Source organism: Lepidochelys kempii, chromosome 7 (genome assembly GCF_965140265.1).
Source record: "Lepidochelys kempii isolate rLepKem1 chromosome 7, rLepKem1.hap2, whole genome shotgun sequence".
Classification (NCBI taxonomy): Eukaryota; Metazoa; Chordata; order Testudines; family Cheloniidae; genus Lepidochelys; species Lepidochelys kempii.
Window position 1 is genome coordinate 126,488,325 of NC_133262.1, and position 22,485 is coordinate 126,510,809.

At 47.2% G+C, this 22,485-nt stretch overlaps 2 protein-coding genes across 3 annotated transcripts in view; one reads left to right on the forward strand and one right to left on the reverse strand.

Moving 5' to 3' along the window:
• The window catches only part of ENTPD1 (ectonucleoside triphosphate diphosphohydrolase 1), a 108,500-nt gene extending 92,999 nt beyond the window's left edge, over window positions 1-15,501 (reverse strand). Inside the window, exons 1-2 of one of the 2 annotated variants that reach the window (XM_073354695.1) lie at window positions 15,375-15,501; window positions 14,767-14,812 (exon numbers count right to left, since the gene is read on the reverse strand). The gene's annotated coding sequence lies outside the window, so the exon portion shown is untranslated. Of the gene's footprint in view, window positions 1-14,766; window positions 15,274-15,374 lie in introns of those variants that run through there. The other variant, XM_073354694.1, reaches the window with a different exon arrangement.
• A 511-nt stretch (window positions 15,502-16,012) lies between these two features.
• Window positions 16,013-22,485, forward strand: part of TCTN3 (tectonic family member 3) — a 60,116-nt gene continuing 53,643 nt past the window's right edge. The window contains exons 1-3 of the mRNA XM_073354693.1: window positions 16,013-16,224; window positions 16,765-16,903; window positions 21,889-22,010. Coding sequence (XP_073210794.1) covers window positions 16,110-16,224; window positions 16,765-16,903; window positions 21,889-22,010 — 376 coding nt within the window. The 5' untranslated portion in view covers window positions 16,013-16,109. The remainder of the gene's footprint in view (window positions 16,225-16,764; window positions 16,904-21,888; window positions 22,011-22,485) is intronic.

Sequence of the window (22,485 nt, forward strand, 5' to 3'; positions counted from 1 at the left end):
CCTGGGGGACTAACTTGAAGGGGAAAGGAGTCCAGGAGAGCTGGCTGTATTTCAAGGAATCCCTGTTGAGGTTACAGGGACAAACCATCCCAATGAGTTGAAAGAATAGTAAATATGGCAGGCGACCAGCTTGGCTTAATGGTGAAATCCTAGCGGATCTTAAACATAAAAAAGAAGCTTACAAGAAGTGGAAGGTTGGACATATGACCAGGGAAGAGTATAAAAATATTGCTCAGGCATGTAGGAATGTTATCAGGAGGGCCAAATCGCACCTGGAGCTGCAGCTAGCCAGAGATGTCAAGAGTAACAAGAAGGGTTTCTTCAGGTATGTTGGCAACAAGAAGAAAGCCAAGGAATGTGTGGGCCCCTTACTGAATGAGGGAGGCAACCTAGTGACAGAGGATGTGGAAAAAGCTAATGTACTCAATGCTTTTTTTGCCTCTGTTTTCACTAACAAGGTCAGCTCCCAGACTGCTGCGCTGGGCATCACAAAATGGGGAAGAGATGGCCAGCCCTCGGTGGAGATAAGAGGTGGTTAGGGACTATTTAGAAAAGCTGGACGTGCACAAGTCCATGGGGCCGGACGAGTTGCATCCGAGAGTACTGAAGGAATTGGCGGCTGTGATTGCAGAGCCATTGGCCATTATCTTTGAAAACTCGTGGCGAACCGGGGAAGTCCCGGATGACTGGAAAAAGGCAAATGTAGTGCCAATCTTTAAAAAAGGGAAGAAGGAGGATCCTGGGAACTACAGGCCAGTCAGCCTCACTTCAGTCCCTGGAAAAATCATAGGTCCTCAAAGAATCAATCCTGAAGCACTTGCATGAGAGGAAGGTGATCAGGAACAGCCAGCATGGATTCACCAAGGGAAGGTCATGCCTGACTAATCTAATCGCCTTTTATGATGAGATTACTGGTTCTGTGGATGAAGGGAAAGCAGTGGATGTATTGTTTCTTGACTTTAGCAAAGCTTTTGACACGGTCTCCCACAGTATTCTTGTCAGCAAGTTAAGGAAGTATGGGCTGGATGAATGCACTACAAGGTGGGTAGAAAGCTGGCTAGATTGTCGGGCTCAACGGGTAGTGATCAATGGCTCCATATCTAGTTGGCAGCCGGTATCAAGTGGAGTACCCCAAGGGTCGGTCCTGGGGCCAGTTTTGTTCAATATCTTCATAAATGATCTGGAGGATGGTGTGGATTGCACTCTCAGCAAATTTGCGGATGATACTAAACTGGGAGGAGTGGTAGATACGCTGGAGGGGAGGGATAGGATACAGAAAGACCTAGACAAATTGGAGGATTGGGCCAAAAGAAATCTGATGAGGTTCAATAAGGATAAGTGCAGGGTCCTGCACTTAGGACAGAAGAACCCAATGCACAGCTACAGACTAGGGACCGAATGGCTAGGCAGCAGTTCTGCGGAAAAGGACCTAGGGGTGACAGTGGACGAGAAGCTGGATATGAGTCAGCAGTGTGTCCTTGTTGCCAAGAAGGCCAATGGCATTTTGGGATGTATAAGTAGGGGCATAGCGAGCAGATCGAGGGACGTGATCGTTCCCCTCTATTCGACATTGGTGAGGCCTCATCTGGAGTACTGTGTCCAGTTTTGGGCCCCACACTTCAAGAAGGATGTGGATAAATTGGAGAGAGTCCAGCGAAGGGCAACAAAAATGATTAGGGGACTGGAACACATGAGTTATGAGGAGAGGCTGAGGGAACTGGGATTGTTTAGCCTGCAGAAGAGAAGAATGAGGGGGGATTTGATAGCTGCTTTCAACTACCTGAAAGGGGGTTCCAAAGAGGATGGCTCTAGACTGTTCTCAATGGTAGCAGATGACAGAACGAGGAGTAATGGTCTGAAGTTGCAGTGGGGGAGGTTTAGATTGGATATTAGGAAAAACTTTTTCACTATGAGGGTGGTGAAACACTGGAATGCGTTACCTAGGGAGGTGGTAGTATCTCCTTCCTTAAAGGTTTTTAAGGTCAGGCTTGACAAAGCCCTGGCTGGGATGATTTAACTGGGAATTGGTCCTGCTTGGAGCAGGGGGTTGGACTAGATGACCTTCTGGGGTCCCTTCCAACCCTGATATTCTATGATTCTATGATCATAGTTACCCCTCAAATCTTTGGAAAAATTCAGGGGCCCCTGAAGAAGTAAACACTGTTGGCACAGCCATAGCCCAGTAACAGCAACCACACACACAAACGTGTATGTACACACATACAAATTTGGTGGCACCTAGTGGCTATTCTTACCAAATGCACCAATTCCCAATGGACATATTTTCACAGCAGAGTGAACCTTCCTCTCCAAGATCTCATGTGGTGGTACTGAGCATCTACACCTTCACATGGTTATTGACCATCCAGTCTACAACACAGTTGTCTCTAGAGAGAGGACATGTTATCTGCTCATGCTTTGCCTTTTTGTTCATCTTCCTCCCTCTGACAATGGGTAACAAACTTCCCTCCTGGCTTATTCTATTAATACACGTTTATTATGGTAGAAGTTCACAAAGGCTTTTGGCCTGCTCAGCACAAAGGGCCTTTTCCTAGTGTTGGAGGGAATTGGTTGTCCCCCCAGTCTTATCTGAGGCTTCCATGACGGCATAAAACTACAGTCAAATCTGAGGGTGATCAATCTGACAGCCACAGTGGTTTCAAACAGGGATGCATTTTGGCACTAGCACTCTGATATATTCTTCTCTCTGTTACTTTGTCATGCTCTCTCATCTAGTACTGAAGGTATACGTCTGCATACAGGATCAGATGGGAAATTCTTCAACATTGCACATCTAAGAGCAAAAAAGAGGCAAAGTTAAATGCCTGTTGATAACAGAACTTCTGTTTGCAGATGATGCAGTGCTCATTGCACACAGTAAAGAGGAGCTCCAGCAACTTTCATCAAGCTGCTAAGGCAAAGCTGTGCCAATTTGGACTAAACATCAGTGTATATAAAATGCTTATGGCACAAGGTGTGTTGACTGCACCAGAAGCTTCTATAGCTAACATCCTGGTAGAAGTTGTGCACAAGTTCTGCTGTCTAGGATCATCTGTATCAATCTCGTTCTAGATGAGAAGTTTAATTCTCATATCAGAAAGACAGCTACCACATTTTGCCAACTGACCAAATGTGTTTGGCATAACAGAAAACTAACATTGAGAACCAAGATACAGATTTTGTTTTCCCCAGGAATTGAAATTGCGGGGAGAGGTGTTCAAATTTACAGGGTGGGGGGGGTCAAGGCCAATGAGGGGTGAGACACTGAGGGTGAAGATGGGCTCTATGGCACCATAGTAAAAACTGAAAAAAAAGTATTTCATGACCATTTTATTAGATTTAACTCATGTTTTAAAAGTCACACATATTAAAGTTAGCTTTCTATGAAGCCCTATATCTCATCCTTCCTGGTTTCTTGTTATAAATTTGCACAACTATGTTAATGAACTTCTTGAATGCAGTGCGTTCATCTTCAGTGGCTTCTCATGTGTCCGGTACTTCCATTCCTTCAACAGATATGCTCATTAGTTCATTCACGTGATCAGGCAGAAGGCAACTTCTTTCAGAACATAAAATTGTATTCAAGGATGAAAAAGAACGCTCAACTGTAGCTATTGTAACTGGGACTAGAAAGAGATGAATTCCTACTTCTTTTATCCCAGGAAACATAGCACAAAGATCTGGCTGAGCCATTAGTGATGATAAAAAAAGCTGAAGTCGTCTTCATTCATCATAGGATATTCCACTGTGTGTTCAAATTTTCTATTCTGTCCTGAGCACATGGCAGCCTCATTGCAGGTAGTGCCTCACTCCACTCAACTGTTTTAATAACAATTGAATCTGTAGATGAATAATATCATGACACTTTATATTTGGTTTTTAATATACATACTGACTCCTTACCTGGCAAATACATCCTTCCAAGAAGGAGCTTTATGTAGTTACGTATGTCAGCTTGTGAATGCAATTAGTACATAAGTCAATCACAGTGTGTTGTATTAATATTTAAATGTTTGCCTGACTTTGCAGGGGAAGTGATGGAACAACATGTAGGAGAATAACTTTGTTTAATTTTAGGAAAAAGGGAGTCTGGCCCTATTAGCTAGATGAAAATAACGCACCACTCTACCAAAACATCTAGGGCAGAAATGTGTGGCCTTCCCCTGGTCACGTCCCCAACACTGCTGATGATTCAGGATGAGTGAATGACCTTCATGCATTCTGCTTAAATGGGTATTTCTAATGCACCCATCATCATCGTGTCTGAGTGACAGTCTGTTGCAACTTATCAAATGCAAGTGTCACTAGCCTCTGTTTGCCAGAAGCTGGGAATGAGCGGATCACTGATGATTACCTGTTCTGTTCATTCCCTCTGGGGCACCTGACATTGGTCGCTGTTGGAAGACAGGATACCGGGCTAGATGGATCTTTGGTCTGACCCAGTGTGACCATTCTTATGTTCTTAAATGTTCTCCCATGAGAACAATTGAGTAGGTCATGACCTAGATTTCAAAATTCAAGAGTATTTTCAGTTTTGGTTGCAAACCAAGAGTTTTGGCAGGTCTGTCTAACTAGAGAAAGGTCATAACTCTGCACCTTTAACTCCAATTTTGACATAGGCACACTGTGCCTAAGTGATTTCAGTTTGGGATTTCCTTGGCACTTCAAGTATATCAAACCATCATGGCCCAGATCTATAAGGAGCTGACTGGGTGGAAGTTGTTGAAATTCTACTAATTCTACTAACTGGTGGTGAAAATTTATCAACACTACACTAGGAAACTGCATACTATCTTGTACTATGCCTCCTTACATCCCTATCTATAATGTATAGGAGGAAAAAAAACTGTGATGATAGGGGACTTCAATTTGAGTACTAACAACAATCATGTTGCCAGTACTAAAATATCCTTGGAATTTCTAAACATTATAAATGACAATTTACTAACTCAAGAAATGTTGCAGCCAACATGAGATAATTGTTTATTAGATCTTGTCTTAACAGATAAAGAGGATTCAATCACGGACCTAAACATTAATGGTAGCTTAGGTACAAGTGATAATGACTTGATCACATTTATAATGCGCAAGCAGAATAAAATCTAGACCGGTAATATATATATACTTGGTGCTTTACCAGGGCCTAGTTCACAAAACTGAAAACCATTATAAAAGACAAATCATATACCGGGAGGAAGAACTTAATCAGAAAAAAGTGAATGATAATTGGGAATCATTTAAGAACACCATACGAGGTGCCCCAAAAGCCACAAGTGAAGAAGAAAGCTGTACTAGTTAAAAAAAAAAATGCTGTGATGTAGGGAAAGTGAAGGTAGCTATTTATTTTTTTATATATATAGCTGATAGGAATTGTAGAAAACTGATAAGGGAAGCTATGGCACACAAGGAGGAACCTATGATCAGCAGAATCAAGGACAATAAGGTGGGTGATCTAGTGGACGTACTTGGACTTTCAGAAAGCCTTTGACTGGTCCCTCACCAAAGGCTCTTAAAGCAAATTATGCAGTCATAGATTGAGGGGGGAAGGTCCTCTCATAGATCAGTAAGTGGTTAAAAGACAGAAAACAAAGATTAGGAATGAATGGTCAGTTTTCACAATAGAAAGAGGTAAATAGTGGCATCCCCCAAGGATCTATACTGGGACCAGTGCTGTTCAACATATACATAAATGATATGGAAAAAAGAGGTAAACAGAGAGGTGGCAAAATTTGCAGATGATACAAAATTACTCAAGATAGTTGAGTCTAAAGCTGACTATGAAGAGTTACAAAAGGATCTCACAAAACTGGATGACTGTGCACCGAAAAGTTGATGAAATTCAGTGTTGACAAGTGCAAAGTAATGCACACTGGAAAACATAATCCAAAGTTTACATACAAAAAGATGGGATCTAAATTAGCTGTTACCACTCAAGAAACAGATCTTGGAGTCACTGAGGATAGTTCTCTGAGAATATCCGCTCAGTGTGCAACAGCAGTCAAAAGTTAACAATGTTAGGAACCATTAGGAAAGGAATTGATGATAAGACAGGTTTTAGAGTAACAGCCGTGTTAGTCTGTATTCGCAAAAAGAAATGGAGTACTTGTGGCACCTTAGAGACTAACCAATTTATTTGAGCATAAGCTTTCGTGAGCTACAGCTCACTTCATCGGATGCATACTGTGGAAACTGCAGAAGACATTATATACACAGAGACCATGAAACAATACCTTCTCCCACCCCACTCTCCTGCTGGTAATAGCTTATCTAAAGTGATCACTCTCCTTACAGTGACAGGTTTCAGAGTAACAGCCGTGTTAGTCTGTATTCGCAAAAAGAAAAGGAGTACTTGTGGCACCTTAGAGACTAACCAATTTATTTGAGCATGAGCTTTTGTGAGCTACAGCTCACTTCATCGGATGCATACGGTGGAAACTGCAGCAGACTTTATATATACACAGAGAATATGAAACAATACCTCCTCCCACCCCACTGTCCTGCTGGTAATAGCTTATCTAAAGTGATCATCAGGTGGGCCATTTCCAGCACAAATCCAGGTTTTCTCACCCTCCACCCCCCCACACAAATTCACTCTCCTGCTGGTGATAGCCCATCCAAAGTGACAACTCTTTACACAATGTGCATGATAATCAAGTCTGGCTATTTCCTGCACAAATCCAGGTTTTCTCACATCCCCCCCACCCCCATACACACACAAACTCACTCTCCTGCTGTTAATAGCTCATCCAAACTGACCACTCTCCAAGTTTAAATCCAAGATAAACCAGAACATCTGGGGGGGGGGGTAGGAAAAAACAAGAGGAAACAGGCTACCTTGCATAATGACTTAGCCACTCCCAGTCTCTATTTAAGCCTAAATTAATAGTATCCAATTTGCAAATGAATTCCAATTCAGCAGTTTCTCGCTGGAGTCTGGATTTGAAGTTTTTTTGTTTTAAGATAGCGACCTTCATGTCTGTGATTGCGTGACCAGAGAGATTGAAGTGTTCTCTGACTGGTTTATGAATGTTATAATTCTTGACATCTGATTTGCGTCCATTTATTCTTTTACGTAGAGACTGTCCAGTTTGACCAATGTACATGGCAGAGGGGCATTGCTGGCACATGATGGCATATATCACATTGGTGGATGTGCAGGTGAACGAGCCTCTGATAGCGTGGCTGATGTTATTAGGCCCTGTGATGGTGTCCCCTGAATAGATATGTGGGCACAATTGGCAACAGGCTTTGTTGCAAGGATAAGTTCCTGGGTTAGTGGTTCTGTTGTGTGGTATGTGGTTGTTGGTGAGTATTTGCTTCAGGTTGGGGGGCTGTCTGTAGGCAAGGACTGGCCTGTCTCCCAAGATTTGTGAGAGTGTTGGGTCATCCTTTAGGATAGGTTGTAGATCCTTAATAATGCGTTGGAGGGGTTTTAGTTGGGGGCTGAAGGTGACGGCTAGTGGCGTTCTGTTATTTTCTTTGTTAGGCCTGTCCTGTAGTAGGTAACTTCTGGGAACTCTTCTGGCTCTATCAATCTGTTTCTTTACTTCTGCAGGTGGGTATTGTAGTTGTAAGAAAGCTTGACAGAGATCTTGTAGGTGTTTGTCTCTGTCTGAGGGGTTGGAGCAAATGCGGTTGTATCGCAGAGCTTGGCTGTAGACGATGGATCGTGTGGTGTGGTCAGGGTGAAAGCTGGAGGCATGCAGGTAGGAATAGCAGTCAATAGGTTTCCGGTATAGGGTGGTGTTTATGTGACCATTGTTTATTAGCACTGTAGTGTCCAGGGAGTGGATCTCTTGTGTGGACTGGACCAGGCTGAGGTTGGTGGTGGGATGGAAATTGTTGAAAGCATGGTGGAATTCCTCAAGGGCTTCTTTTCCATGGGTCCAGATGATGAAGATGTCATCAATATAGCGCAAGTAGAGTAGGGGCTTTAGGGGACGAGAGCTGAGGAAGCGTTGTTCTAAATCAGCCATAAAAATGTTGGCATACTGTGGGGCCATGCGGGTACCCATAGCAGTGCCGCTGATCTGAAGGTATACATTGTCCCCAAATGTGAAATAGTTATGGGTAAGGACAAAGTCACAAAGTTCAGCCACCAGGTTAGCTGTGACATTATCGGGGATAGTGTTCTTGACGGCTTGTAGTCCATCTTTGTGTGGAATGTTGGTGTAGAGGGCTTCTACATCCATAGTGGCCAGGATTATGTTATCAGGAAGATCACCGATGGATTGAAGTTTCCTCAGGAAGTCAGTGGTGTCTCGAAGGTAGCTGGGAGTGCTGGTAGCGTAGGGCCTGAGGCAGGAGTCTACATAGCCAGACAATCCTGCTGTCAGGGTGCCAATGCCTGAGATGATGGGGCACCCAGGATTTCCAGGTTTATGGATCTTGGGTAGTAGACAGAATATCCCAGGTCGGGGTTCCAGAGGTGTGTCTGTGCGGATTTGATCTTGTGCTTTTTCAGGAAGTTTCTTGAGCAAATGCTGTAGTTGCTTTTGGTAACTCTCAGTGGGATCATAGGGTAATGGCTTGTAGAAAGTGGTGTTGGAGAGCTGCCGAGCAGCCTCTTGTTCATATTCCGACCTATTCATGATGACAACAGCACCTCCTTTGTCAGCCTTTTTGATTATGATGTCAGAGTTGTTTCTGAGGCTGTGGATGGCATTGCGTTCCGCATGGCTGAGGTTATGAGGCAAGTGATGCTGCTTTTCCACAATTTCAGCCCATGCACGTCGGCGGAAGCACTCTATGTAGAAGTCCAGTCTGCTGTTTCGACCTTCAGGAGGAGTCCACCTACAATCCCTCTTTCTGTAGTGTTGGTAGGGAGACCTCTGTGGATTAGTATGCTGTTCAGAGGTATTTTGGAAATATTCCTTGAGTCGGAGACGTCGAAAATAGGATTCTAGGTCACCACAGAACTGTATCATGTTCTGATAACCTCAGGCACTTTCCTGTGCATCAGTTTTGCCTTCTGTAAAATGGAAATAATGAGACTGACATCCTTTTAGAGCACACTGAGATCTGCTGAGGATCAGTGCTATATAACAGCTAGGTTTTTTTCTTTATTATTTCTTAGCTGGCTAGTGGAATGAGCCCCATTGCCTTGAACCAGATGTAGTTGGAATTGGTCAATTATGGTTTTAGACACTACATTGCCAGCAGCTGATGGAGAGTCTCCTTCAGCTCAAGTGGTAGAGACCTGTAGTTTTGTAGCCGGAGGAACTGAATATGTTTGTGGGGGTGGAGGGGCAGAAGGAGAGGCCCCGAGATAGAGATAGAGACCCCTTTTCTTTTTCTTCTTACAATGTGTATGATAATCAAGGTGGGCCATTTCCAGCACAAATCCAGGTTTTCTCACCCCCCACCCCCATACACACACAAACTCACTCTCCTGCTGGTAATAGCTCATCCAAAGTGACCACTCTCCATACAATGTGCATGATAATCAAGGTGGGCCATTTCCAGCATAAATCCAAGTTTAACCAGAATGTCGGGGGGGGGGGGGAAAAATAGGGGAAATAGGCTACCTTGCATAATGACTTAGCCACTCCCAGTCTCTATTTAAGCCTAAATTAATAGTATCCAATTTGCAAATGAATTCCAATTCAGCAGTTTCTCGCTGGAGTCTGGATTTGAAGTTTTTTTGTTTTAAGATAGCGACCTTCATGTCTGTAACTGCGTGACCAGAGAGACTGAAGTGTTCTCCGACTGGTTTATGAATGTTATAATTCTTGACATCTGATGTCTGTCCATTTATTCTTTCCTTTTCTTTTTCTTTATTTTTTCCTACCCACCCCCACCCCCAGACATTCTGGTTAAACTTGAATTTATGCTGGAAATGGCCCACCTTAATTATCATGCACATTGTAGGGAGAGTGGTCACTTTGGATAAGCTATTACCAGCAGGAGAGTGAGTTTGTGTGTGTGGTTTTTGGACCCAAAAAAAAAAAAAAAAAAAGGGGGAGCGGGGGGGGGGTTTGAGAAAACCTGGATTTGTGCTGGAAATGGCCCACCTTGATTATAATACACATTGTAAAGAGAGTGATCACTTTAGATAAGCTATTACCAGCAGGAGAGTGGGGTGGGAGGAGGTATTGTTTCATGGTCTCTGTGTATATAATATCTTCTGCAGTTTCCACAGTATGCATCCGATGAAGTGAGCTGTAGCTCACGAAAGCTTATGCTCAAATAAATTGGTTAGTCTCTAAGGTGCCACAAGTACTACTTTTCTTTTTGATGATAAGACAGAAACTATTATAATGCCACTATGTACATGCATGGTATGCCCACACCTTGAATACTACATGCTTTTCTGGTTTCCTGCAAAAAAGCTATCTTAGAATTGGAAAAAGTACAAAGATAAGCAACACAATTGATTAGGGGTATAGAACAATTTCCATGTGAGAGATTAAAAAGATTGGGACTGCTCACTTTAGAAAAATGATGACTAAGGGGGATGATACAAATGATGATACAGATGATACAAAACTACTCAAGACAGTTAAGTCCCAGGCAGACTGCGAAGAGCTACAACAGGATCTCTCACAACTGGGTGACTGAGCAACAAAATGGCATATGAAATTCAATGTTGACAACTGCAAAGTAATGCACATTGGAAAACATAATCCCAACTATACATATAAAAGGATGGGGTCTAAATTAGCTGTTACCACTCAAGAAAGAGATCTTGGAGTCATTCACAGAATCATAGAATATCAGGGTTGGAAGGGACCTCAGGAAGTCATCCAGTCCAATCTCCTGCTCAAAGCAGGACCAATCCCCAACTAAATCATCCCAGCCAGGGCTTTGTCAAGCCTGACCTTAAAAACATCTAAGGAAGGAGATTCCACCACCTCCCTAGGTAACGCATTCCAGTGTTTCACCTCCTAGTGAAAAAGTTTTTCCTAATATCCAACCTAAATCTCCCCCACTGCAACTTGAGACCATTACTTCTTGTTCTGTCATCTTCTACCACTGAGAATAGTCTAGAACCATCCTCTCTGGAACCCCCTTTCAGCTAGTTGAAAGCAGCCATCAAATCCCCCCTCATTCTTCTCTTCCGCAGACTAAACAATCCCAGTTCCCTCAGCCTCTCCTCATAACTCATGTGTTCCAGTCCCCTAATCATTTTTGTTGCCCTCCGCTGGACTCTCTCCAATTTTTCCACATCCTTCTTGTAGTGTGGGGCCCAAAACTGGACACAGTACTCCAGATGAGGCCTCACCAATGTCGAATAGAGGGGAACGATCACGTCCCTCGATCTGCTGGCAATGCCCCTACTTATACATCCCAAAATGTCATTGGCCTTCTTGGCAACAAGGGCACACTGTTGACTCATATCCAGCTTCTCGTCCACTGTAACCCCTAGGTCCTTTTCTGCAGAACTGCTGCCAAGCCATTCAGTCCCTAGTCTGTAGCGGTGCATTGGATTCTTCCGTCCTAAGTGCAGGACTCTGCACTTGTCCTTGTTGAACCTCATCAGACCTCTTTTGGCCCAATCCTCCAATTTGTCTAGGGCCTTCTGTATCTTATCTACCTCTCCTCCCAGTTTAGTGTCATCTGCAAAGTTGCTAAGGGTGCAATTCACACCATCCTCCAGATCATTTATGAAGATACTGAACAAAACTGGCCCCAGGACCGACCATTGGGGCACTCCACTTCATACCGACTGCCAACTAGACATGGAGCCATTGATCACTACCCGTTGATCCCGACAATCTAGCCAACTTTCTATCCACCTTAATAGTCCATTCATCCAGCCCATTGTGGATAGTTCTCTGAAAACATCCACTCAATGTGCAACTGCAGTCAAAAAAGCAAACAGAATGTTGGGAATCATTAGGAAAGGCATAAATAAGGCAGAAAATATCATATTGCCTCTATATAAATCAATGGTTCACTCACATCTTGAATAGTGCATGCAGATGTGGTTGTTCCATCTCAAAAAAGACATACTGAACTTGGAAAAGGTTCAGAAAAGGGCAACAAAACGATTAGGGGTATAGAATGTCTGCCATATGAGGAGAGATTAATAAAACTGGGACTTTTCAGCTTGGAAAAGAGACGACTGAGGAGGGATATGATAGAGGTCTATAAAATCACACCTGGTGTGGAGAAAATAAATAAGAAAGTGTTATGTACTCCTCATAACACAAGAAATAGGGACCACCAAATGAAATTAATAGGCAGCAGTTTTAAAACCAACAAAAGGAAGTATTTCTTCACACAATGCACAATCAGCCTGTGGAACTCTTTGCCAGAGGATGTTGTGAAGGCCAAGACTACAACAGGGTTAAAAAAAGAATAAGAAATTCATGGAAGATAGCCATTGATGGACCTATTAGCCAGGATGGGCAGGGATGGTGTCTCTAACTTCTGTTTGCCAGAAGCTGGAAATGGGCAACAGTAGATGGATCACTTCATAGAATCATAGAATAACAGAGTTGGAAGGGACCTCTGGAGGCCATCTAAACCAACCCCCTGCCCAGAGCAGGACCAATCCCAACTAAATCATCCCAGGCAGGGCTTTGTCAAGCCTGACCTTAAAAACTTCTAAGGAAGGGGATTCCACCACCGCCCTAGGTAACGCATTCCAGTGTTTTACCACCCTCCTAGTGAAAAAGTTTTTCCTAATATCCAACCTAAACCTCCCCCACTGCAACTTGAGACCATTACTCCTTGTCCTGTCATCTGCTATCACTGAGAATAGTCTAGATCCATCCTCTTTGGAGCCACCTTTCAGGTAGTTAAAAGCAGCTATCAAATCCCCCCTCATTCTTCTCTTCCGTAGACTAAACAATCCCAGTTCCCTCAGCCTCTCCTCATAACTCATGTGTTCCAGTCCCTTAATCATTTTTGTTGCCCTCCGCTGGACTCTCTCCAATTTATCCACATCCTTCTTGTAGTGTGGGGCCCAAAACTGGACACAGTACTCCAGATGAGGCCTCACCAATGTCAAATAGAGGGGAACGATCACGTCCCTCGATCTGCTGGCAATGCCCCTACTTATACACCCCAAAATGCTATTGGCCTTCTTGGCAACAAGGGCACACTGTTGACTCATATCCAGCTTCCCGTCCACTGTCTCCCCTAGGTCCTTCTCTGCAGAACTGCTGCCTAGCCATTCGGTCCCTAGTCCGTAGCGGTGCATTGGATTCTTCTGTCCTAAGTGCAAGACTCTGCACTTGTCCTTGTTGAACCTCATCAGATTTCTTTTGGCCCAATCCTCCAATTTGTCTAGGTCCCTCTGTATCCTCTCCCTACCCCCCAGCGTATCTACCACTCCTCCCAGTTTAGTGTCATCCGCAAACTTGCTGAGGGTGCAATCCACACCATCCTCCAGATCATTTATGAAGATATTGAACAAAACCGGCCCCAGGACCGACCCTTGGGGCACTCCACTTGATACCGGCTGCCAACTAGACATGGAGCCATTGATCACTACCCGTTGAGCCTGACAATCTAGCCAACTTTCTACCCACCTTGTAGTGCATCCATCCAGCCCATACTTCTTTAACTTGCTGACAAGAATACTGTGGGAGACCGTGTCAAAAGCTTTGCTAAAGTCGAGGAATAACATGTCCACTGCTTTCCCTTCATCCACAGAACCAGTTATCTCATCATAGAAGGCAATTAGGTTAGTCAGACATGACTTTCCCTTGGTGAATCCATGCTGACTGTTCCTGATCACTTTCCTCTCGTCTAAGTGCTTCAGAATTGATTCCTTGAGGACATGCTCCATGATTTTTCGGGGAACTGAGGTGAGGCTGACCGGCCTGTAGTTCCCAGGATCCTCCTTCTTCCGTTTTTTAAAGATGGGCACTACATTAGCCTTTTTCCAATCTTCCGGGACATCCCCCAATCGCCATGAGTTTTCAAAGATAATGGCCAATGGCTCTGCAATCACAGCCGCCAATTCCTTTAGCACTCTCAGATGCAACGCATCTGGCCCCATGGACTTGTGCACGTCCAGTTTCTCTAAATAGTCCCGAACCACTTCTTCCCTCACAGAGGGCTGGCCACCTCCTCCCCATGCTATGCTGCCCAGTGCAGTAGTCTGGGAGCTGACCTTGTTCGTGAAGACAGAGGCAAAAAAAGCATTGAGTACGTTAGCTTTTTCCACATCCTCTGTCACTAGGTTGCCTCCCTCATTTAGTAAGGGGCCCACACTTTCCTTGGCTTTCTTCTTATTGCCAACATACCTGAAGAAACCCTTCTTGTTACTCTTAACATCCCTCGCTAGCTGCAACTCCAGGTGTGATTTAGCCTTCCTGATTCCATTCCTACATGCCCCAGCAATATTTATATACTTATCCCTGGTCATTTGTCCAATCTTCCACTTCTTGTAAGCTTCTTTTTTGTATTTAAGATCAGCAAGGATTCCACTGTTAAGCCAAGCTGGTCGCCTACTATATTTACTATTCTTTCTACACATCAGGATGGTTTGTCCCTGTAACCTCAATAAGGATTCTTTAAAATACAGCCAGCTTGATGAGTCCCTGTTCTGTTCGTTCCCTCTAGAGCACCTACCATTGGCCACAGTTGGAAGACAGGATACTAGGCGAGATGGACCTTTGGTATGACTTAATATGGCCACTCTTACGACTGAGGTCTACAAAATCAGGACTGGTGCGGAGAACATAAATAAGGAAGTGTTATTTACCCCTTCACCTCACACACGAACGAGCATCACCCAATACAATGAATAGCCAACAAGCTTAGCACAAGCACAAGGAAGTTCTTCTTCACACAAGAGAGCCAACCAACCTGGGGATCTCGTGGCCAGGGGATGCTGTGCAGGCTGACCCTATAACTGGATTAATGAAAAGAGGGAGAGACGCTCATGGACGACAGAGAGCGGGCATCAGCGGGCAGGGACACAACGCCACGCTCCCGCAGTCGCCAAGCCCCTCACTGCCAGACGTGGGGACTGGAGCTCACTCGAGGACTGCCCTGTGACCTGGGCGCTGGGGCATCGCCCCACCGGGATCGTCCCGACAGGCACACGCTTCCCGGAGCGGGAGACCGCGCCACCGCGGCGGCGGCAGGCGAGGCCCTGGGGAGACCGGACCAGCTCTACTGGGGGCGAAGCCGCACGGAGACGGCCCAGCCGGCTCCCCCCTCTGCGCACACCCCGAGCCGAGCCGGGCCGGGCCAGCCCACGAGGGGCGGGCTCTGTGGGGGCGGGGCTAACCCCCCTACCGCCCAGGGGCCGCCTCCATCCCCACGCTCGCGCTCAGACCCAGCCCCGACGAGGCGTCTGCCAGCCACCCAGGGGCGGGCCGAGGAGGAGATTGATGTACGCTTGCGCATTGGGTGGGGGGGCCTTCGACACGCGCCTGCGCTAAGGTTTATCGCGAGACCAGATCGCTTACGACATGACGTCAGACGTTAGTGTATCGGTTCCCTGGCAACAAGTTGATGTTATGGGCCCGAAGCGGCTGTTGCTCCAGCTCCTGCTATTGCTGCAGCCGCGGTGGGGGGCTGGGACCCCTAGCCCGACCGCGGGGATCGGCCCCGGCCCCGGCCCCGGCCCCGCCAGCCCGACCGCGGGGATCGGCCCCGGCCCCGCCAGCCCGACCGCGGGGATCGGCCCCGGCCCCGCCAGCCCGACCGCGGGGATCGGCCCCGGCCCCGGCCCCGCCAGCCCGACCGCGGGGATCGGCCCCGGCCCCGGCCCCGCCAGCCCGACCGCGGGGATCGGCCCCGGCCCCGCCAGCCCGACCGCGGGGATCGGCCCCGGCCCCGGCCCCGGCCCCGGCCCCGCCAGCCCGACCGCGGGGATCGGCCCCGGCCCCGGCCCCGCCAGCCCGACCGCGGGGATCGGCCCCGGCCCCGCCAGCCCGACCGCGGGGATCGGCCCCGGCCCCGGCCCCGCCAGCCCGACCGCGGGGATCGGCCCCGGCCCCGGCCCCGCCAGCCCGTCCGCGGGGGACGGCCCCGGCCCCGCCAGCCCGACCGCGGGGATCGGCCCCGGCCCCGGCCCCGCCAGCCCGACCGCGGGGATCGGCCCCGGCCCCGCCAGCCCGACCGCGGGGATCGGCCCCGGCCCCGGCCCCGCCAGCCCGTCCGCGGGGGACGGCCCCGGCCCGGCCACCGAACCTGGTGGCATGACTCCGGGGGGAAGTTCAGGCCCCGGACCCCCCAGCCCAGAGGGAGGCAGCTCCGCGGAGCCGGAGCCCAGCGCGACTCCGGGAGTCCAGGGAGACCCATCCGCTCCCGAAGGTGAGGAGGGGCCCACAGTCCCTTCTCGCTCATCCCCAGCAGGACGTTGCCCAGGCCCAGGGTGCGCTCTCCTCCGGCCCAGCCTGTTTCCTCCCTGCCCCATGCCCTGCAAGGAAATGCCCAGGGTCCCCTGTCCCTGATCTGGACCCAGCCTGTCTCTCCACCCATTCCCAGCAGTACAGTGCTCGGGGTCCCCTCTCACCCTGACCTGGGCTGTCTCCTGACTATTCCCCTGCAGTACAGTGCCTGGGGTTGCCTTTCTGCTGACCCAGCCTCCCCTTGCCCCATTCCCTGCACCCTACTGCTTGGGTTCCCCTCTCCATCTGACCTGGCTTGTCACTCCTCCTCATCCCCTTCAGGGCAATACCCAGGGTCCTTTCCCATATCAGCCTGTCTTTCCTGAATTTCCCTCTGGCTGGTCTCCCTCACCTACCCCAAGGTCCCCTCTCCCCCTGAACCAGCTTTCCCCCCATATCACCTAGAGGACGGAGTCTGGGATCCCCTCTCCCCCTGATCTGGTGTCTCTTTCTCTCTTCTTAGCTTGTTTGCCCACCTGTATCTGCAACCTGCACTCTGGATCCTGTGACATAAACTGCTGCTGTGATACTGACTGTTACCTTGGCTGTGATCTGGGGGACTCAAGGGCTACCTTCTCCTTCTGTCTTCCAGGCAGTACCAGGTAAGGTGTGAGGGACCAGCTTCCTGATGCTCCTCAGTGCTGCATACAGATACCATTGCAAAGCAGTGGTGAAAGGCCATGGGCAGTGCTGATGCCTGACTGTTGTAATGTATTTTTTCCCCCTTTTCAACCCAAGTGGCTAGTCAAAGTCTGGGGCCTGGGAGTAGAAATTGGTGAGAGGCAGGTATACCTTTGATGCAGTTTTGTTTATTACAAATGTAATCCACACACCTCCTGGGTGAGGTGTTCTGTCCTATCTGGTGGCACTGAGACCACTTAGAGAGAGATTAATGAGTCTGATCTACAGCCTTAGCCAAGGGCCATGGGGCTTTTAGCTCATGCAGTAGAGCAGGGGTGGCCAACCTGAGAAGTCAGAATGTACCAATGTACATTGCCAAAGAGCCACAGTAATACATCAGCAGCCCCCCAATCAACTCCGTCCCCGCTTCCAGCACCTTCTGCCCCCTGGCAGCCCTGCTGATCAGTGCCTTCCCCATCCCTCCCCACACCTCCCGATCAGCTGTTTTGTGGCATGCAGGAAGCTCTGGGGGGAAAGGGGGAGGAACAAAGCCATGGCAGGCTCTGGGGAAGGGGTGGGATGGGGGCAGGGCCTGTGTCAGAGCCAGGGGTTGAGCAGTGAGCACCCCCTGACCCACTGGGAAGTTGGCACCTGTAGCTCCAGCCCTGGAGATGGTGCCTATACAAGAAGCTGCTGTGATGGGTTGGATCACAGAAACCCCCTGGGAGTTGCCACCTGATGTGCCTAGTCAGCTTAGGACTTCAGTGCCCTGCCTGGTTTGAGCCAGACCCGCTAGCCTGCTGCAAACCCCAGACCCAGGTCTGAACCACGTGCCCCAAAGCTGTAGCGTTAACTGAAAGCAGCTTACAGAAGCGTTCCTGTCTTTAACACTCAATGCCCAACTCCCATTGGGGTCCAAACCCTAAATAAATCTGTTTTACCCTGTTTCAGAATAGCAGCTGCGTTAGTCTGTATTCGCAAAAAGAAAAAGGCATACTTGTGGCACCTTAGAGACTAACCAATTTATTTGAGCATAAGCTTTCGTGAGCTACAGCTCACTTCATCGGATGCATAAAGTGGAAAATGCAGTGAGGATTTTTTATACACACAGACCATGAAAAAATGGGTGTTTATCACTTCGAAAGGTTCTCTCCCCCACCCCCCCCCGCCACTCTCCTGCTGGTAATATCTTATCTAAAGTGATCACTCTCCTTACAATGTGTATGATAATCAAGGTGGGCCATTTCCAGCACAAATCCAGGGTTTAACAAGAATGTCTGAGGAATACCTGGGAGGGGTAGGAAAAAAACAAGGGGAAATAGGTTATCTTGCATAATGACTTAGGCTTGAATAGAGACTGGGAAACCTATTTCCCCTTGTTTTCTCCTTCCCCCCTCCCCACTGTTCCTCAGACGTTCTTGTTAAACCCTGGATTTGTGCTGGAAATGGCCCACCTTGATTATCATACACATTGTAAGGAGAGTGATCACTTCAGATAAGCTATTATCAGCAGGAGAGTGGGGTGCGGGGAGAGAGAACCTTTTGAAGTGATAAACACCCATTTTTTCATGGTCTGTGTGTATAAAAAATCCTCACTGCATTTTCCACTTTATGCATCCAATGAAGTAAGCTGTAGCTCACGAAAGCTTATGCTCAAATAAATTGGTTAGTCTCTAAGGTGCCACAAGTACTCCTTTTCTTTTTACTCTGTATAAAGCTTATACAGGGTAAACTCATAAATTGTTCGCCCTCTATAACACTGACAGAGAGATATGCACAGCTGTTTGCCCCCTCAAGTATTAATAAAAAGAAAAGGAGTACTTGTGGCACCTTAGAGACTAACCAATTTATTTGAGCATGAGCTTTCGTGAGCTACAGCTCACTTCATCGGATGCATACGGTGGAAACTGCAGCAGACTTTATATATATACAGAGAATATGAAACAATACCTCCTCCCACCCCACTGTCCTGCTGGTAATAGCTTATCTAAAGTGATCATCAGGTTGGGACATTTCCAGCACAAATCCAGGTTTTCTCACCCTCCACCCCCCCACACAAATTCACTCTCCTGCTGGTGATAGCCCATCCAAAGTGACAACTCTTTACACAATGTGATGGGCTATCACCAGCAGGAGAGTGAATTTGGGGGGGGGGGGGTGGAGGGTGAGAAAACCTGGATTTGTGCTGGAAATGTCCCAACCTGATGATCACTTTAGATAAGCTATTACCAGCAGGACAGTGGGGTGGGAGGAGGTATTGTTTCATATTCTCTGTGTATATATAAAGTCTGCTGCAGTTTCCACCGTATGGTGGTTTAATTACGCTGGTGGAAGAGCTCTCTCCCACCGGCATAGAGCAGCTACACAGACGACCTTATAGTGGCTCAACTGCAGTGGTACAGCTGTGCTACTGTAAGGTCAGTAGTGTAGACATAGCCTCAGTCAAGTCTGGTCTCAGTTTCTACGTGGTCTCTCTTCCCATACATACACCCCTACCCAAAACAATACTCAGCCAAAAGCTCTTGGGTAGGTTCACATACATCTTTTGTCTTTGATGGGGCTTATGCTTATAGTTATGTTAATTGAAGGGTGAGTTCACACCTACCAATCTCAATGGGGTTTTTTAACTCTGCTCATAACAACCCTTCTCTTTCTATCTCCCAGGCAGCAGTAGTTGAGTTGTGAGGGACTGGCTACTTGATGCCGTTCCGTGTTGCATGCAGACATCTTGGCTAAGCAATGGCTAAGGGACCATGATAATGCTGTTGCCTGATTGAAGTAACTAACATACACATGTGCAAGGAGATTGGGGTCACACTTTGAGTCATCGAATCATAGACGATTAGGGTTGGAAGAGACCTCAGAAGGTCATCTGGTCCAACCCCCTGCTCAAAGCAGGACCAACCCCAACTAAATCATCCCAGCCAGGGCTTTGTCAAGCCAGGCCTTAAAAACCTCTAAGGATGGAGATTCCACCACCTCCCTCGGTAACCCATTCCAGTGCTTCACCACCCTCCTAGTGAAATAGTGTTTCCTAATATCCAACCTAGACCTCCCCCACTCCAACTTGAGACCATTGCTTCTTGTTCTATCATCTGCCACCACTGAGAACAGCCTAGTTCCATCCTCTTTGGAACCCCCCTTCAGGTAGTTGAAGTCTGCTGTCAAATCCCCCCCTCACTCTTCTCTTTTGCAGACTAAATAAGACCAGTTCCCTCAGCCTCTCCTCATAAGTCATGTGCCCTAGCCCCCTAATCATTTTCATTGTCCTTGGTGGACTCTCTCCAATTTATCCACATCTTTTCTGTAGTGGGGGGCCCAAAACTGGTCGCAGTACTCAAAATGTGGCCTCACCAGTGCCGAATAGAGGAGAATAATCACTTCCCTCGATCTGCTGGCAGTGCTTCTACTAATGTAGCCCAATATGCCGTTAGCCTTCTTGGCAACAAGGGCACACTGCTGACTCATATCCAGCTTCTCGTCCACTGTAATCCCCATGTCCTTTTCTGCAGTACTGCCACTTAGCCAGTCAGTCCCCAGCCTGTAGCAGTGCATGGGATTCTTCCGTTCTAAATGCAGGACTGTGCACTTGTCCTTGTTGAACCTCATCAGATTTCTTTTGGCCCAATCCTCCAATTTTTTTCGGTCACTCTAGACCGTATCCCTACCCTCCTGTGTATCTACCACTCCCCCCATCTTAGTGTCATCCACAAACTTGCTGAGGGTGCAATTCATCCCATCATCCAGATCATTAATTAAGATGTTGAAAAGAATCGGCCCCAGAACTGACCCCTGGGGCACTCCGCTTGATACCGGCTGCCAACTAAACATTGAGCCGTTGATCACTACCCGTTGAGCCCAACAATCTAGCCAGCTTTCTATCCACCTTATAGTCCATTCATCCAATCCATATTTTTTTAGCTTGCCGGCAAGAATACTGTGGGAGACCATATCAAAAGCTTTGCTAAAGTCAAGGTATATCACGTCCACCGCTTTCCCCATATCCACAAACTCAGTTATCTCATCATAGAAAGCAATCAGGTTGGTCAGGCATGACTCGCCCTTGGTGAATCCATGTTGACTGTTCCTGATCACCTTCCTCTTCTCCAAATGCTTCAAAATGGATTCCTTGAGGACCTGCTCCATGATTTTTCTGGGGCCTGAGGTGAGGCTGACTGGTCTGTAGTTCCCCGGATTCTTCTTCTTCCTTTTTTAAAGATGGGCACTATATTTTCCCTTTTCCAGTTGTCTGGGACCTCCCCCAATCGCCACAAGTTTTCAAAGATAATGGCCAATGGCTCACATCAGCCATCTCCCTCAGCACCCTCGGATGCATTGCATCTGGCCCCATGGACTTGTGCATGTCCAGCTTTTTCTTTGCTTTCTCACTGTCTGAACACTCCCAACAGAAACTAAAATCCAGACACAGTTATTTTAATATCACTTGGTGTTTGTGTGATCATGTTCAAATGTCTGAGGTCAGTTAAATGATTCTGAAGGAGGAACTGGAGATGTTTGGGCAGGGCTCATACATTGTCATGACAGTTTTGCAAGGTTGGACATGATGACTTTATAATGAAATTATTAGGGATGGCAACTGAGAGGCAGAGGATAGGGAGACAGATTGGAGAGAAGGGGGAGGAGGTTGGGATGGGCTGGGCTGTTCTAGAAAGGGGGAGATGTGGTAGAAGGCTCGTACTCCTGCGATTATATTGCATTGTAAAGAATCCTAAAGTGCCCCGCAAATATACAGTTCACTTCTCACCCACAGCTCCTTCTAGGGTGAGACACTAACTGTCTAATTGTTTAATAATGCAAAACATTATTTTTAATGTTTAATAATGCAATACAGTTTGTGTTAGGAAATTAAGAAGAATTCGGTATCCAGTTGGTTGGGGGGCGGAAGGACATGGAATGTAAGTGTATCCTTAGCGTTAGCTCTCTCTCTCTTCTGTTTTTTGTGCAGAATTGTGAACCAAGTGTGCGTGGAGAAGTCTCTTATTTTCAGAAATAACACCCCTTATCACACTGAAATCGTCACTGACCCCAGCGGATATGAGTCTCTGTTCTGTGTGCAGCTGAGTGATTGTAAGTAGTCTTACCCTCGGCACACTGAATTCCCAAGTTCTCCCTGATCAGGGAATCTGATCTGTAACATCTTGTGAATATGAGGGGTGAACAGTCAGCTGTTCCACAGCACTTGCCAGCATCACTACAGGCCCAGGGTGGGAGGAGGAGTTACCTTTGAGCTGAAGCTGGCCAAGAAATCTACAAGATTGCGACAAGGTATTATTGAGGCCAAGAGCTCAATGAGATTTAAAAAGTTAAGACATTTATGAGAATAATTATAACATTCACAAGGATAGTAAAGAAGATGAGAATGCTATAAGGGGTATAAACCCTCTGGCTTCATGGCATGAATCTTGAGTTAGAAAGCAGCTGCCCCAGGGGCATGTTACTCCATAATGGGCTGTTTTGTGTTTTCTTGCGTCTTTCTCTGAAGCATTTGGCAGTGACCATTGTCAGAGACTGGAGACCAGACTAGGTGAGCCGGTGGATTAGG